Source organism: Neopelma chrysocephalum, unplaced genomic scaffold, assembly GCF_003984885.1.
Source record: "Neopelma chrysocephalum unplaced genomic scaffold, ASM398488v2 Primary Assembly neopelma1_24, whole genome shotgun sequence".
Classification (NCBI taxonomy): domain Eukaryota; kingdom Metazoa; phylum Chordata; class Aves; order Passeriformes; family Pipridae; genus Neopelma; species Neopelma chrysocephalum.
In genome coordinates, this window is record NW_020897693.1 from 22,821,959 (window position 1) to 22,837,161 (window position 15,203).

The 15,203-nt window shown below is 41.5% G+C and overlaps 1 protein-coding gene and 1 long non-coding RNA gene across 11 annotated transcripts in view; one reads left to right on the top strand and one right to left on the bottom strand.

Annotated features, from left to right (window-relative positions):
• RAD51B (RAD51 paralog B) overlaps window positions 1-15,203 on the bottom strand; it is a 439,031-nt gene that overhangs the window by 41,914 nt on the left and 381,914 nt on the right. For 5 of the 10 annotated variants that reach the window (XM_027708158.1, XM_027708167.1, XM_027708143.1 and 2 more), the window contains one exon: window positions 3,009-3,215. The exons of 2 other annotated variants lie outside the window; for them this stretch is intronic. In XM_027708158.1, coding sequence (XP_027563959.1) covers window positions 3,067-3,215 — 149 coding nt within the window. In that variant the 3' untranslated portion in view covers window positions 3,009-3,066. Of the gene's footprint in view, window positions 1-3,008; window positions 3,216-15,203 lie in introns of those variants that run through there. 3 more of the 10 variants (XM_027708205.1, XR_003538278.1, XR_003538276.1) reach the window with 3 other exon arrangements.
• Window positions 10,285-13,510, top strand: LOC113980997. Its single transcript, XR_003538295.1, has 3 exons — window positions 10,285-10,482; window positions 11,600-11,717; window positions 13,302-13,510. It is a non-coding gene; the product is annotated as an uncharacterized LOC113980997 (long non-coding RNA).

Consider the following 15,203-nt stretch of genomic DNA (forward strand, 5'->3'; position numbering starts at 1 on the left):
AAGAGATGGCTGCAGCAGTAGTTACAGGGTTCTGATAATAACAAGCAGTAAGAAATGCAGGTCACATACAGAAGGATAATGAAATTACATATATTCAATACAGGAGTGACTTATTGGCTGATCTGTCCAATTTTCTTGTCAGTCAAGTTCTCTCTTTGATAATGGCATTTTTACCATAGACCTGCCTGAATATTATATGGAAGCACGTAAAAAAATGTTTGAGGGTGCTCCTGACAGAACACCAACTTCACTGGCAGCAGTGTAGGAGAGCATGCCCAAGGCAGACAGAGCAGTGACTTGATTGTTTTTCCCTCACCTCACATCCCTCTCTGATTTTTTTCAATATTTTAATTCCATGGGACAGCAGTTGTGAGCAATCTCTCTGTTTCAAGGGGGAAAAACAGGTTGTCTCAAGGTGTGATGCCAGCATGTTTTCACCATATCCCAGAAGGGGAAGTACAGCAAGCCTGGAAAAGAGAGGGAATGTGTGTTTTCTGTGGTATAAGCTAGAAAACTGACCCAAGTCCTCTTACCACGCTGCCCATGTGACTTCAGCAAGGCACAACTAGTCTCATTAGCCCTGTCTTTAAACTGTACTTGCTTCACGGGGATGAGAAGGGGATTAAACTTTAATTCATTAATGTTTGTAAAACATTTTAGAAATTGGATGGAAATTTCCCAGGTAGTGCAGAGAGCATTAAAAAGCTTATCTCCCTTTCCAACTGCCAATGGTTCTGCAACATAAGAAAAATGAGTGAAAACAGTGCTTGCATTTCAGTGTTTATAACAATGAAACCCACCAGCTTTCCCCCTCTATCCTTTCATGTTTTTTTAAAATAGGGAGAGTCAGCAATGAGAAATTTCAGTCTAAACAGAGTGCAGTTGCTCCCTGGAGACTTTAATGCACCTCAGTGGAATTTTCCCTGCCTTCAGTCTTTTGTGCTTCCGAAAGGTCCTGGAACCAGGCATGTGACTGTAAGAGCAAAAACACTTCTCTGTCTGAGTGTTCTACCAAATATTTACAAGATACCCAGATAAAATGGCTACAAGCAAGTTCAACAGGGTTTGAGTGGCCAGTAGTGCAACATCGTCAGGAAAATCTAAATCTTAGTTAAAACAAAATTAAAATTACATGTTACAAAGTTTTCTTCAAAACCCCAAACTGGTAACACTGAAACTGGAAAATTGCTCTTCCCCGAGGTGAAATGTATTAGCTTTTAAAAGTAGCTTATTGAAATGGAGTAGCTTCCTTGTTGTGATGGAAACTTCCTTGTTAAAGGAGAGCCCAAAGCTGCATGAGCAGGTGTGTAAGTAGATAGCTGCAGATATGCTGTCTCCATGCCATCCTGCTTGGTGGCTGGGAGTGATGCTACATCAGCTTCCATGTCTCTTGCAGTGCCACAGTAAGGGTGTGCAGTACTTTTTAACAGGGGCCATGTGCTCCCCAGGAACCCTCTCATCACCGAAAGACTGCCTAGCAAACAGCAAAAGCCTGTAAGGTGAGGAAGTAGTTCTGTGGTTTGCAGGCATGTTGTGCCAGAGAGCATGGTGTTGAGTGGGTATATCACATTCCCTATCACGTACCAGCCTCTGGGAAAGTTGAATGGTACAATGGACTGTTGAAAACCACATTGAAAGCAATGGGACCTTCAAACATTGGGATTTAGCAAAAGCCACCTGGTTAGTTAACACCTGAGGCTCTACTAACTGAACTGGCTCTGCCTAATCAGAATCTCTATGTATCATAAAAGGGGATAAAGTCCCTGTGGTGCATATGAGAAATGTGTTATATTAGACAGTTGGGATTAGTCCTGCCTCAAGCAAAGACAAACCATTCTGTGGGATTGTTTTTGCTCAAGGACCTGGATGCACTTGGTGGGTGATGCAGAGGAACAGGGAAACATGATGTGTATCTCAAGGGGATTTGATTTTTGGGTGAGAACAGTCTGTAATGTTTAATTGCATAAGTAATACTGGTTGCTGAATGACACTGCTACCGTATGTCATAACTATCATGGACAGTGAGGATGGACTGCTTCAAATACACCAGTCATGAGCTCCTGGTGCAACCAACAGCACACCAGTTTTCCTGACCTGGAAGACATCTAGGATGGACAGAACTCACAGTCATGGACTAAGTGAACTCACATCCTGGCAGGGAGAAGGTTATTAACTATTGAAGTAATCCATGCAACTGTACACAAGCACAGGTATTATTTCATTCTGTACAGGTTACTCTGCTTTTCAAGGAGTTGCTCAGGGAGGCTTTCCCTGCGACAGCAGAGGACAGAACCAACCTCTCAGGCCAGTGGTGCTTGTGCATTGGCAGTTGGCACTAACTGAACCCATGGCTTTTCCTTAGGCTTGAGAGCTGGGAACAGCCTGATCCTGATCACAGTACAGCCAGTGATGCCTTCAATGGCCTTGAGCAAGTCATACTTTCTCTAAGTCTGTAAAGTGAGTAAATAGTTCTGTGGTTTGCAGTCATGGTGTGAATACTTTAAAAGTGTTTTGAAGACGGAAGGTAAGCAGCTGTAATACACAGTGATCTTCCTACCCTTCAGATTGCTACCTGTTCTCCTTCCATTCTGAACTGCCAGAGCCCAGCTATTAGCAACTCTTTCATCATCTCAGGTGATTTGCAAGTGAGTTACAGGAATAAGTGCTCTCTGTGCTATTGTTTCTTAATCATGCCAATGAGCAGGTTTATCATTCTCTTAAAGAAAACAAATGTGCATTTCACTATGTTATGAGCTGTGGACACTCATGTGCTTAACTACTGGTTTCTCCAAATTGATGAGGTGAATTAGGAAGGGACGTGTGGCCTGTGCTTCTTCAGTAGCATGTGTGTTGTTCAGATGCTTTTATTATTAAGTCACTTAAATCAACTTGAACAAAATACAGGTTTTTCATAAGTTCAGAGCAAAGTGCGGCCCCATACATACAAAGAACAGTATTTGGTTTTAAAGTTAGTCTTCAAGGAGACAAAAGAAGAATGCTTCAACAGATTTTTGAAAACCAATGTCATCATTTATTCTTTTCTTTGGGGAGTTTCCATGGGTCTTTCTATAGATTGGATGTATTGCTTGAAGTCTCTCCAGTAGTGCTATGTAAAGTAGCACCAAGTAAAGTATCTTTCAAGGCATTCCTCACTCGTATGGGCTGCAGGGCAGGATTGGTTCCTTCCCAAATTAAATTTGTTTGATCCTTTTCGTCTGAAACACACAATAAAGACAGACACCTCAACCCCAATATTTACACTTCGAATACATTTTCTAGAGTTAAACAGTGCACAGCTTATACCAATATATTTTACAACTAATAGCAAATTTCTTTGGATTCAGAGGAAATATTATTGCGCCACTCCATATGCTTTATTAATACCTAGGCTGAAAGCAGAGCCTGCTTCCTAACCAGTATGAGCTGCTCCTCTTCTAATCTTAGTCCCATGTCCATGTCAGGTTGAGTGCTTTGGGATGAAGCTCTCTATGTGAATACAAGATATTATTATATTACTGTGATTAGACACTATATGTAATAAATGGACTGTTGTTTGTGAGAGGAAATAATAAAAAACCAAAGTGAAAGCCCTCCTGATCAACCTGCAAGTTGATGAAAGGAACACAAACTGAAGAAACACACACAGTTATCAGGACCAAAATATCCAAGCTACTAATCATCAGTCAGATCACGTCATGTCCTCATGTTTGCTGCTATTAACTGCATTGCAAGGCATCCCAGGCCTATTCAAATATGTACTTATTTTCCAGTCTCTACACATGACCCAGTGAGACAAGCTCCACTGTAGCACACAGACCCCTCAGGTGCCTGAAGGACTCTGCAGAACAGCCAGTTCATACCTGGGCTGATTCCTATTGTTCTGTAGCAAAGCTTTGAAGAAAGTCAATAAAGCTGAAAGAAAGAGAGTGAAAAGCAGGGTATTTCATGGTAACAGGCCATGACGTTATTAATATTAACAGAAGTGATATTGTAAAAGAAACACAAGGCTTACTACATAAGTTGTCAAAGGAAGATGTGTCTCAGTCTTCCTCCTCCTCTGCTCACTTGCTTGTTTCTATTAAACCATGATGTTTAAAAAAAATCACAGGAATTCTGGAAGTCTGTTTAACACCACTGCTTTTTGAACAGCATCATCCAGGAATTCCTGGCCAAATGAGTCTCAGATTTTGTAAAGCAGATGACCATAGTTTTCAACTACAAGAATACTATAGCTTTTTTTCTGGTTTACAGTAAGGTCCATTTTCCACCAAATAGGGTTTGTATAGGAAGTTTAGTTGCACTTTTAGTGGAAGTATGATACTACTACCCATCCATTCTCACAAATTAAAAAGCATAACATAGGTTGGCGGTTTTTTTCTGCACTGTTTTTCTAGAATAACTACTAGTCACTAACAGGTATTGAACAGTTCCCATTGATTTTGTGTGGAATAGCATTACCCAGTTGTATCCTCATGTGAAGTTGGTTGATGCTATATAAAACTGCTTAGATTTCTATACAAGCTCTGATTCAATCTTTTTATCTTCTCTGAGTGATTCGACTGGTGGAACTGGCCTCAAAGATTACAGATGAACACATGTAACCCTTTCATGGGGCTAGAAGCCATTGCAAAGATATTTGTACTGTATGTATGCAAATCAGCTTCAGTTCCAGGTAGTCTGGGAGAAGTTTGAGGGGGATTTCCCTGCTTAATGTAATCTACTGTTACTTCTTAGCTTCCTCTATTCACATGGCCAGGAGACATAAGCTTGACACTGCTGGTAATTTCTCAAACTCAATTTGAAAGCAAAGACAATGTGCTTAGTGACCTAAAAGCAGTTCTGTAGCTTTTGGTAAATCCTCAGATGCTGGTTGGATGATACCTGGAATGAAGGAGGCCTGAAAGAGCAGTAGGGGAATAACTCAGTGTAAGGACTTCACTTCTGGCATACTTTGCAAATGGTCGGAAGCCAAGAAGATCTGTGTGCTATCCCCTCAGATATAACTCTGGCCTACCCACAGCACTAATTTCTCATTTCTCAATCCATACAGAGTGCTACACCTTGCATGTGATGGGCACTATCAGTTTAGTCTCTGATCAGTGTGAGGCAGTTACAAGTCCCCTGCAGACCAGACTGTGAGCACACAGATGTGGCTGCCTTCATCTTTCCACGTGGAGGTGAGGAACAACACTCATCTTACCACGTGCTTAAACATATCCTGTCCCGCTAAAGATAGTCACTGAAATGACAGGCTGGACAGGCAGGTAGGAGAAACACCCTGTCTGCTAGAAACTCAAGGACAGCTCTGTGCTGCTAAGGCCAGACTGCTTCTGATATCCAGGTAAGCCTGCTCAGGGCTCGGCTCCCTACCTAGTATATCATGCTGTACACATTGTGGTGTTATTATTTCCAAATTGGAAGATTTATAATTCAGCAACTACCCAGATTCTGAGAAATGCACTTACCAAAACCCACAGCTAAGGGAAATACAACATGTGAAGTAAGCATGGTGGCACTGAGAAGGAAGGAAATCTCCCTGCAGTGCACTGATAAAAGTGTGCTTGATATATATTGTGTTCAAGCTGGATAATCTGCAACTTGGAAAACACAGGCTAGCAGAAGGAAATTCAGCCTGGAGGCCCTAGGGACTGAATAAGTCTGTTAAAATGCTTTGTTGGTTTTATTTATCACTACTTAATTAGGATGCTTGACCAACACACTGGAAAGATAGCAACTGTTAAATATTCAACAAGCTGACCTTTCAGTTACAATATTACAATTCTGAATAAAGTTCATGGAAAGTTTGTCCTTCCTAGGTACTCTTACGAAGCCAAAGGGAATGAGACTGGGCCAAAAAAAAAAATAGTAGGAAAAAAGTAGGGCAGTACTGTGGAGACCTGCTTAAAAATCCAACTCTTGCCATAGACTCATTGAATGATCTTGGGCAAGTTGTTTCCTGCCCTGTGCTTCAATTTTTCCCATCTGTAAAAAGAGTACAACAATGCTGACCTTCCTTGTAAATCGTTGAGATGAATAGTTAGAAAAGCAGTAATACATTATTAATTACTTATTATTATTTCTGAGGAAGAAAAAGCAAAGAGAAGAAGCCATCAATCTTTCAGGGTTTTCTTGATCCTCATAAAAAAATAAAAAAAGCATGACATTACGCAAATTGCATACAACAGAAACTTTTGATAAGTCACCTTTAAGAAGAAATAGTGGGTATACAATTAAAAGAAAGTTTTAAGTGTGCAGACACTCAGGAAAATGCTCCAGATGGTAAAATGAGTTAGGCTGCAGAGCAGGCTCCCACAGGAAGCGGTGAAACCCCCATTGTTTGAGACATTTGAAACTGAGTTCTTCAAAGTGCTGGTATATATAATACAAGGAGTCATTCTGCACTGCCTCCAAGTATAGCAGCACTGGGATGGCCTGAGAGAACTTCACTTACCATTTCTCCAATTTTAAGGGGATTCTTGATGCTTTGACTATGGAGAGCTGTAGACTCTCTTTTTATCAATATAATACCTGAGGAACATCTGCCAGAGAGTAACTACACTGTTTTTGGAGGAGATGGATTCACCAATCCTTAACAGATCTTTCACATTCATACTTCTAATGTCTGAACTTTATATGTACAACAGAGGAAAAAAAGCCCCCCATTCTCTGAGAATTACAGTGTGCATCCTACCATTTATTTCCTGTATTACAATCTAAAGAGAAACTGGGTGGCTAGATTTTTATGAGCAGTGGTTTGCAGAAGAAATGCCATGATTTTAATGGGAACCAAATGAGCAATCATTACGTAAACAGCATTATGAGACACAGAACTGATGCTGAAATGTTAAATGCTTGGGTCAAACTTCTCAAAATGGGAACTGGCAGTGGCATGCTGGAACACTGGGGTTTCTTCACACTCAAGATACTACTGCAAACATTTCCCACTGCTGCTAATGCTGATTCAGCTCCTCTGGAGGTAGCTGTGGAGGGCGTCTTACTGCTTCTGCTGTTACTAGCTTAAAATCTTAAGACCTTCTCTGAAACCCAAATTCAGAGTTTTGGGCCAGTTTTATTGCTAGAACTTGGTTAACTGGTTGGAGCAGGTAGAGCAAGAAAAGGTTTTAAAAGAAGCTAGAATTAGAGTTTTAAACCTTCATTTCCTCTTGGTTTCATACCTGCTAGTATACAAAAATATGACGTTAATTGATTCAGTTGGTATATGAGCACTAGTGATCCTGTCTTACTCTATGCACTTGGGCAGGACAGCCATGGAGTGCTCCTGATCCCCTCTCAGCCCCTTGGGCAGGAGCGCTGTGCCTGGAGCAGCAGGGCTGTGCACGCCAGCATGCTTCGCCTGCTGCCTCTGCAGAGAGGGCTGGCACTGCCTGCATGCTGCCCTGTTCCTGGCCAGAGATGCAGCAATTTCCTCAGGAATGAATCATGGACAAAAAACCAAACAACAGCTATTTAAGAAGTTTTCTTTTCCCCCTGCACTGTCCTGACCAGTATCATATTCCTGACAGTTTATTCCTCAAGAATTTAGTCATCTAAGGTTTCAGTGACTCATGTGATGAACCTTCCACCCATTTCCTGGAAAGAGTCTTGCAAGGTCCTCTACACCTCTTGTCATTTTCCTTGAGGATCTCAGTTCTCACTACATTTTCACACAGTTCAGCTTTCCTTCATTTTTGGGGTGGAGGGGGGAGGCAAAAATACCTCGAGTGGACCTAAATTTGCAGTGTAACCAGAAAGCAGTGTGGTGAAAAACATTCGGAAAACAAAGACAGGCACTGAACCAGAGAATCTTTTTTGGAGTAGTTGCCTCTTAGGCTGAAATCTGGTTAGAAGAAAAGGAGGTGCTCTATAAAGTGCTGTGTGGTCCAATACAGTCATGAATTTACCAGGGCTGTACCCTATAAAATGAAAATGAGAATGATTTGAGAGCTCTCTCAGATCATTGCCTGGGTAGGTGTGACTCACCCTGGGCAAATGCCACTGATGACAAGTACCCTGACAAAAAATATTGAATGAATTGGGCTGGATGGGAACCAAAGTAATCATTTTACATACTTGCACCAATCTGAAAGACACTTCTGTGTAGAAAACAACTGCTTCCTTTTCCTGATGAAAGTTCAAAAGCTGCTCACAGACAGCTTGAAGGATATTTCAGAAAGCTCTGATCCCAGTGGGGTTGTGCTATGCTGACAGCAGACAGCTGCCCGGACATCAGTGATGCCCAGACCATACCTCCTACCCCATACAGAAGTGCTACCTGTGCATGCTTATGTTACAGTTAAAACTGAAAGTTTGGGTTTAGTGTTTTTGTTAAAATATTCAGAAACATCTGAGAGTGTGAGCCCATCAACCTCATTACCAAAGGGTGAAACAGCTCAGCAGCAGTGCCAGTGCGTGCTTACAGACCTACCCCTTCCACGCCTAAGTCAGCGGAGTAAGCAACCTGATGTACACTAACGTGAGCAGAGATAGTTAAGGAATTTGCAGATCTGTGTGCTGAAAGGACCAGCACATCCAGCATTCTTATAGGATTATTTCAGTTCTCAGTTATACCAGTGTAACTGGTATGTATACTGGTGTGTGTGCATACACACACACACACACGTCAATATATATATACTGACATGCATCAGAAGCCTGTTCCCTTTAAAGGGATATAGTGTCAGACCAGAGTTGGCCCGACATTCTTCTTATTAAACAAAAATAAACTCCTACAAGCCCTGATTCCAACAGAAATGTTTCCATGATTTATTTTAAGAAGGGAACATTCCCCTGCAGTGTTCACCACAACCCAAACATTGCAGCACTGTGCAAGAGCATGAGAATCAGAGAGGACACTTAAGAATCTATTTTCACTGCTCCAGAAGAGAAATAAAAAAGTAAACAAACAGAAAAAGCAGTGACAAATAAATTTTATTTTAATGGCAGCTGTAGTGTTATCTATAGGATCGCTAAGGAGAGCAGACTTGAAGTATGCAGGCTTTTCCAGTGATTCCTACAGGACATGTGACTAAGTGTGCAATGAGGACTTGTGGGAGCCATCTACACTCTAAGGAAGAGATTTATTTTTCTTTGGTTGATCCTTCCTGCTCCTCACACTTTGCCTTTCACATCTGAGAATCTGAACAGCAGACTAGAAGAAATTGCCTCACTGTTTTCAAAGCTAGAAAATAATTTGAAGCTTGGGCAAGCTATCCAGAGAACAAATTCTTCATTTGTGGAAGAGCTCTTAGATGCTTGAAAGTAATGGGAAGAATACTTCCTCTAAATATCTGGAGCCCTCTGTTCTACAGAAAGGGGCCCCAGCCCTCAGTGTTACTGCTTGTTTCTTTGCTCAAATTTGCAAAAAGCAGCAAGCATTAGAACTAAAAAAGGGCATATGTTGAGGAAGCACATAGTTTCTTGACACAACAATTGACTGCAGTCACACACACATGCATGCAGACATGTACACACAGCACACAGCTCCTTAGTCTGAAAGGTCTATGTACTGAGGAGAGAGAAAAAAAGTGAGTGAAGCTTGCCCAAAAGGGACTATAAAGACTGATCTTATGGCAGATTAGTGATTTCACCAGAAAGTTTTTGGAAGCCATAAACAGGAAATGGTTAAGTAAAAGCAGGTGGAGCACTCTGATTGCAGGAAAAACGCAGGAAATTGCTGAGCGTCTGAATGGATGCAAAAAAAATGCTCTTCTGCGCAGGCCTTGGCAGTCACTGTACACCTACTCTGCTTTCTCCTGGTCCTCCCTCGCTATCCTTATCTCCCCAAGCTGCAAAGTCTCAAAGTCTGCAAACACCTTTTGCTTGAGTAATCTGCTCTCCTTGAATTTTGGAACCAGTTCAGGAGAGTTGGGAGGTTCTGCTTGGAAGGTGAAAGACAAGAGGGGACTCACCTACTTTGACACGGATGAGTCAGAAGCACCCAGCAGTATCCACTGCCTGTCAGGGGCTTCAGGTCTGAGGAGCTAGAACAGCATCTTGGCTACTACCACAAATGTTGGGTTCCCAAATGTATTTAGCATAATAGTTAATCAGAGAAACAATACTCCTATTGCCCCTTCTATTCAAGGGGACTCCCAAAGCGCTAAGCTGCAGAGATCATTCTCCATCTCTACTGAAACACAGTCCCTTCTGGGACAGAGTACTGCAGTTGTTTAATAGCTCACAGCAACATCACACAAGCAGATGGAAAAGAAAGTGGAATGTGCAAGAGGCATTCTTTCCACTTTCCCTCTAACCCTTCCTTTCTCTCCTCTTTGTCCACAGCAATTTATGCCAATTCTAGACAACTCCAGATGTGTGTCTTTCCCACCAGTATCTGCAGAGACTTGGCTCTGGAGACAGAATTATGCTTGCCAACAGGCAGTGTCCCTGTGCTTTCAGACCCAAGGGTCGAGTTCCTGCTGCCACGCTTTCATCCCTGGCTGTGCTGCCAGATGTGCTGCGGGATGGAGGGCAGACGTGCTGGTAAGGAACAATTCTGCTTTCTTCTAGACGAATATGGTGTTGATATAAAATTATTTAGCATAGACAAGACACTCTTGCCTTCAAAGTATACTAAACAGTCACATTAATGATCTGAGGAAAGTTAAGAAAGAAGTACATAGATTAGTTTAATCATTTTGACCTTGTCTACATTTTAAGTATTGGATGGTAAAGCTACATTGGCAAACTCTGCTCTTAGATTTTAATTCTAGGAGAGGAGGAGAAATATCTATTTCTTATATTCTGAGCAAAGAAAACACTAATGGCAAACTGACTTCTATGTGGTTACAACTGCAAAAACAACAAGTTTTTTCTGGCAGAGAAATCTTGCAAAGAAATCCTGATGTTTTTTGGCGTTGTTATTTTGGCCAAACTTACCAGGTGTTATTGCAAGTTCAAACTTATGCTGCCTTTTCTACATTTTTTAAAACAGAGAGTTACTATATACAACCTAACATTTTTGAAGTTCAAATTCCTAAACCCTAGTCTAGACAGAGCCTTTGGGAGGAAGGTTCAAATTCACCCTGAGCAGCCTCCAATATCCCACACTTCTGCCCAGGCTATACCTTCCTGGGAATGTCCTGAGAACAGCTGTGATCAGAGTCTGGCACTCTGTACTGCCACTCCCATGGAAGGAGAGAGGGGACACTGCCAGGGAGAGGTTGATGTGACACCTTCTGCAAGCACCACCACACTCCTCTAAGATGCCATGGGGCATAAGTGCACAGAGAGGATGTGTGCTATCAGCTTCAGATGAATGACAGGACACCTTCAGAGAGCTAAACCTTGGCATTGCCCTTTGGGAAAAACCAGTCTGTGATTCATACTGTGATTCATACATCTAAGAAACTGAGAGAAAATAATTGGAATGAGCGGAACAAAAATAAACAGGTGTCTCCTTCCTGCTCCTTTCACAGTTTCTGCTTCCCTGCACTCTCACCCACATTTTTTTTTCTCTTAAGTCGTTGAGAAAAACAGCAGGAATGAGGTTCCTGGTATAATTACAGTTTGCTGACAAAATAGCAGCCTGCAGCAGTGATTCTTTTACTGCTAGAGACAGATGTTGCTGAGGTCTAATCACAGTCTTCCCACTAACCAGGCCCTGAGTCTAATCTGTCATCAGCTGAGAGGCTGCTGGCTCCCGCAGTGCCTGTGAACCAAAGCTGCTCTGTTTGTTCCTCTCCCCTCGTCCTGAGCCAGGCAGTGCCAGAAGGAGGGTATGTTTCCATTCACTCCTTGCCCTTGATACTACAGTGATACTACAACTTCAATGTGCTGCTTATCTCTCCTCCATGCCTAGTATCAGGGCCTTTCAAAGCCTCGCTGGAAAGCGCTCAAGTGGTTGTTTTCAACTTGCAATGCATAGTGACTGCAGTTCAAAAATAAATTTAAGCTAAGTTGAAGGAGAGTCTTAATGAGAACAGCCTGTAGCTAATTCCTCCTTCCAAAATGTATGGTATTTTCTGCTTATTAAGAGAACAAGGCGGCACTCAGTGATGGATCATATAACCTTCATATGTTAATAAAAACAAAACCCAAAAGCTGATGAGCACAGAATTAGGAGGAAGAGAGAACAGCAGAACTGGGTATACTGAAAAAAGTCAAGAGAGAGAATACATATGGGAAGAGACTGAACAAATCTCTCCTATGTGTTACACAGAGATGCCATTGCCATCAAATGTTTTGTATCTGACATTCAAAGTGCATCGGGCCACATCTTTGAACTTCTCTGTGCTAGTGAAAGAATCTTGAAAAACAACAGACGTCACCAGCTCAGAAGTGCCCCTGTCAGACAAAAGTCACCATGGTACTGGATTAACATCTTTAAATTGGATTCTGGTCGTGGAGGGAAACTGGCTGAAGAAGTCTATTTCAAAGGCATATTACTGCAGCATGAGTGAACCAGTGAGAACTAGGAAAGTTCTTAAGCTGGTACCCACCTCACAGTTCTGTACAGTTAACAACTGCCCTGCAGTAGCAGGGAAGATGCTAGGTTGGGGAGGTGTAAACTAAACATCTGTGTTTTGCATAAGTAGCTCTTAAGCAAGGCATAAAGGAACAGACTAGGTCATAATTTCTGGTCAGAAGCAAGGGTGTACTAAACAAGCTGACTTTCTGTAGCAGCCTGTGGCCAACTCAATTTCTTCTTCAGCTTTTTCTGAATCTGCATATGGTAGCTGGGCACAGATCTCTCCAGTAAAGGTGTGCAGGGCAGCATCTCAGCCACTGACAGACCGAGGGAAACAGAAAGCATAGCACAATGCGTCAGAAAAGAGGGAAGGAGTGTCAATACAGGAAGAAAAACAAAGCAAAAATGAACATAGAGCATAAGAGAAGCAGCAGACTGTTGGCTGTAAATCAGTTTTCTTGCACTCAGAAGGGTGGGCATTATGGTGAGAGAAGCTGTACTTGACAGTAATGGAAGTCCAAGGAAGTTTGATTAAGATTAAATGGTAGTCACAGGCCAACACAGAAAAGAGGCTCTAAGGTTAAAATAAAGACAGGAAGTGACTAAGTAGGTCAGAAGCTGTGGGTAATGAGCTGCATAGATTAAGTGGGACTTGGAGCAACTGAGGTAGCTCTGCTAATGACAAATGATAACACTTACAATGTCACCAAGTTTAACAAATCTGACTCCGAAACCACCTTCAAGGCCTAGATAGCAAATCAGAGATTGCTGAGTCCTAATAGTATCTACATCAGAGTAGATCCTGTATGTGTTTTAAAAAGAGATCAGTTTTACAGTCACTTTTTGACCTTGCCAAGCTTCCTGTAAATAGTGTGCTGTTTTGTCTGAACAGGATTTCTTCTTAAGGAGCTGGGAAAAATGAACCGACTAATAGAAACAGTGAGACTGAGAAGGGCTACTGCAGGTTGAAAAGACAGATGCAATGGAGAAACTCCTTTCCACTCCTCAATTCAATAAGTCTTTGATTCGCCAGCTTTGTTCACATCCAGGGCAGTCAGAAGAAAACAGTCACCTTGTATTTTTGTACCTGATGAGAAAACCCCAGATTGTATGTGTGCACTGGGACAGTTCAATGTCTGTCTATTCCAACTTCAAAGAGGCTTTCAATGCTCTTTGAGATGTAGGGTGTGAGGAAGGGTGAGAACTGCTAAAGCTAGCCACATCCTCATTAAATCTTTGCCCTCTCGGAGCAAGCATGCAAGTGGAGAGAATAGATGATATGCATGAGCAACTGAGCATCTGTGATCTCATGACCTTTGACTGTTGTATTATGGGAAATGTATTCTTTGGTTGCTATGCTTTTCTAATTCATTTGTATTTTCCTTCAGTGACTCCCTTGTATTTTCTCTGGCGCTCCTGTGTAACGGCTTCAAGGAACTACAGATATCTCCAAGTTAAGCATGCATACAATAGCTTTAATTAAATGTTTGTGAGTATCCCACAGTAAAGCAAGGGAAAGCAAACAGTTTTGTACTCACTTGTACCTATCCCTTCTGAGCCCTGGCTCGGGTGGAGGCGTCTGCACCATTGCCCTTTAAGTCTATTTCCAAGCCTTGAAATGAAGGCAATCAGGTTCTGCTGCTCTGCATGTAAGCGCTTCAGGAATTTCACTTCCATTAAAAAGCTACAGATCACCTGTGAAAGGTACAATGCTAAAATCTTTTAGATTAGACTAGAAGAAATAAAAAATAAATTAGGGGAGACATTTCTTCACTTACAAAACTGGAGAATGAGGCTAAAAATATCTTTAACCATTTCTTAAAATACACCAAAATGCTATAGGGAAGAGTAGCATGAAAGTAAACGCTTTGGTCTTCAATATTCTGAAATCAATCTTTTATATTCTCTGTGCCATTGACAGAGCCTCAGTCTTGGTGCCACCCTCCACGATAAATTAAATTATTATTATTATTATTATTATTATTATTATTATTATTATTATTTTAGATGGGGATCTTTGCTTCTTTTACAAGTAGTTAACTACATTTTTTATGTATAGAAGAAAGCTGCAAAGAAATTTGTTTTCATTTCAGGCATTTAAAATAAATATACATGAGGAAAATGAAATTTGGAAGGGGAACTTTCATCATGCAAAGATGAAGGAATAAGAAACAGGATGCAAAGGTTAATTGTCAGTTCTTTGAGTCAAATACCAGACAATTTTACAGCATGTGAAGTAGTGAGTCTGTTTAGAGGAACAATCTTTCTTTCTCTTGATATGGAAGAGTCAGCAGTATCTGCAAGGATAACCAAGAGGCCTGACACTAGTGATTACTGCTAATGCTTAGTACTAGTATAAAGTACTTCTCTTAAGTTTTTCAATGACTGACATCACTATTATTTCAGAGTTGATATAAACTAATTTTAAAACACTCTGACCTAGCTGTACATACTTTATTGCAAATCTGTCCATTACTTCTCAGTGGCTCCCAGAGACAACATATATCAGAAAATACAAGTATAATTGTAAGACTAGAAAGAAAAAATAAAGGCCAGTTTGATGGATAATAAAGAACCCATGCTTCTAACACTGACCATGGCTATTGCCCACCTAAGACCAGAGGTATTGCCAGTTTTTGCAGCCTGATGTGCTGGATTTGGGTGGAGGCTGCGCAGAGCAGGGGCTGGCCTAGATTTGTTGGAGCTTGAGCAGCAGTGACTTTTTACAAGGGAACAGAAAGCATGGGTTGTTTCCCTCACATAGCAAGGCACAAACAACAATAGGGTTATCTGA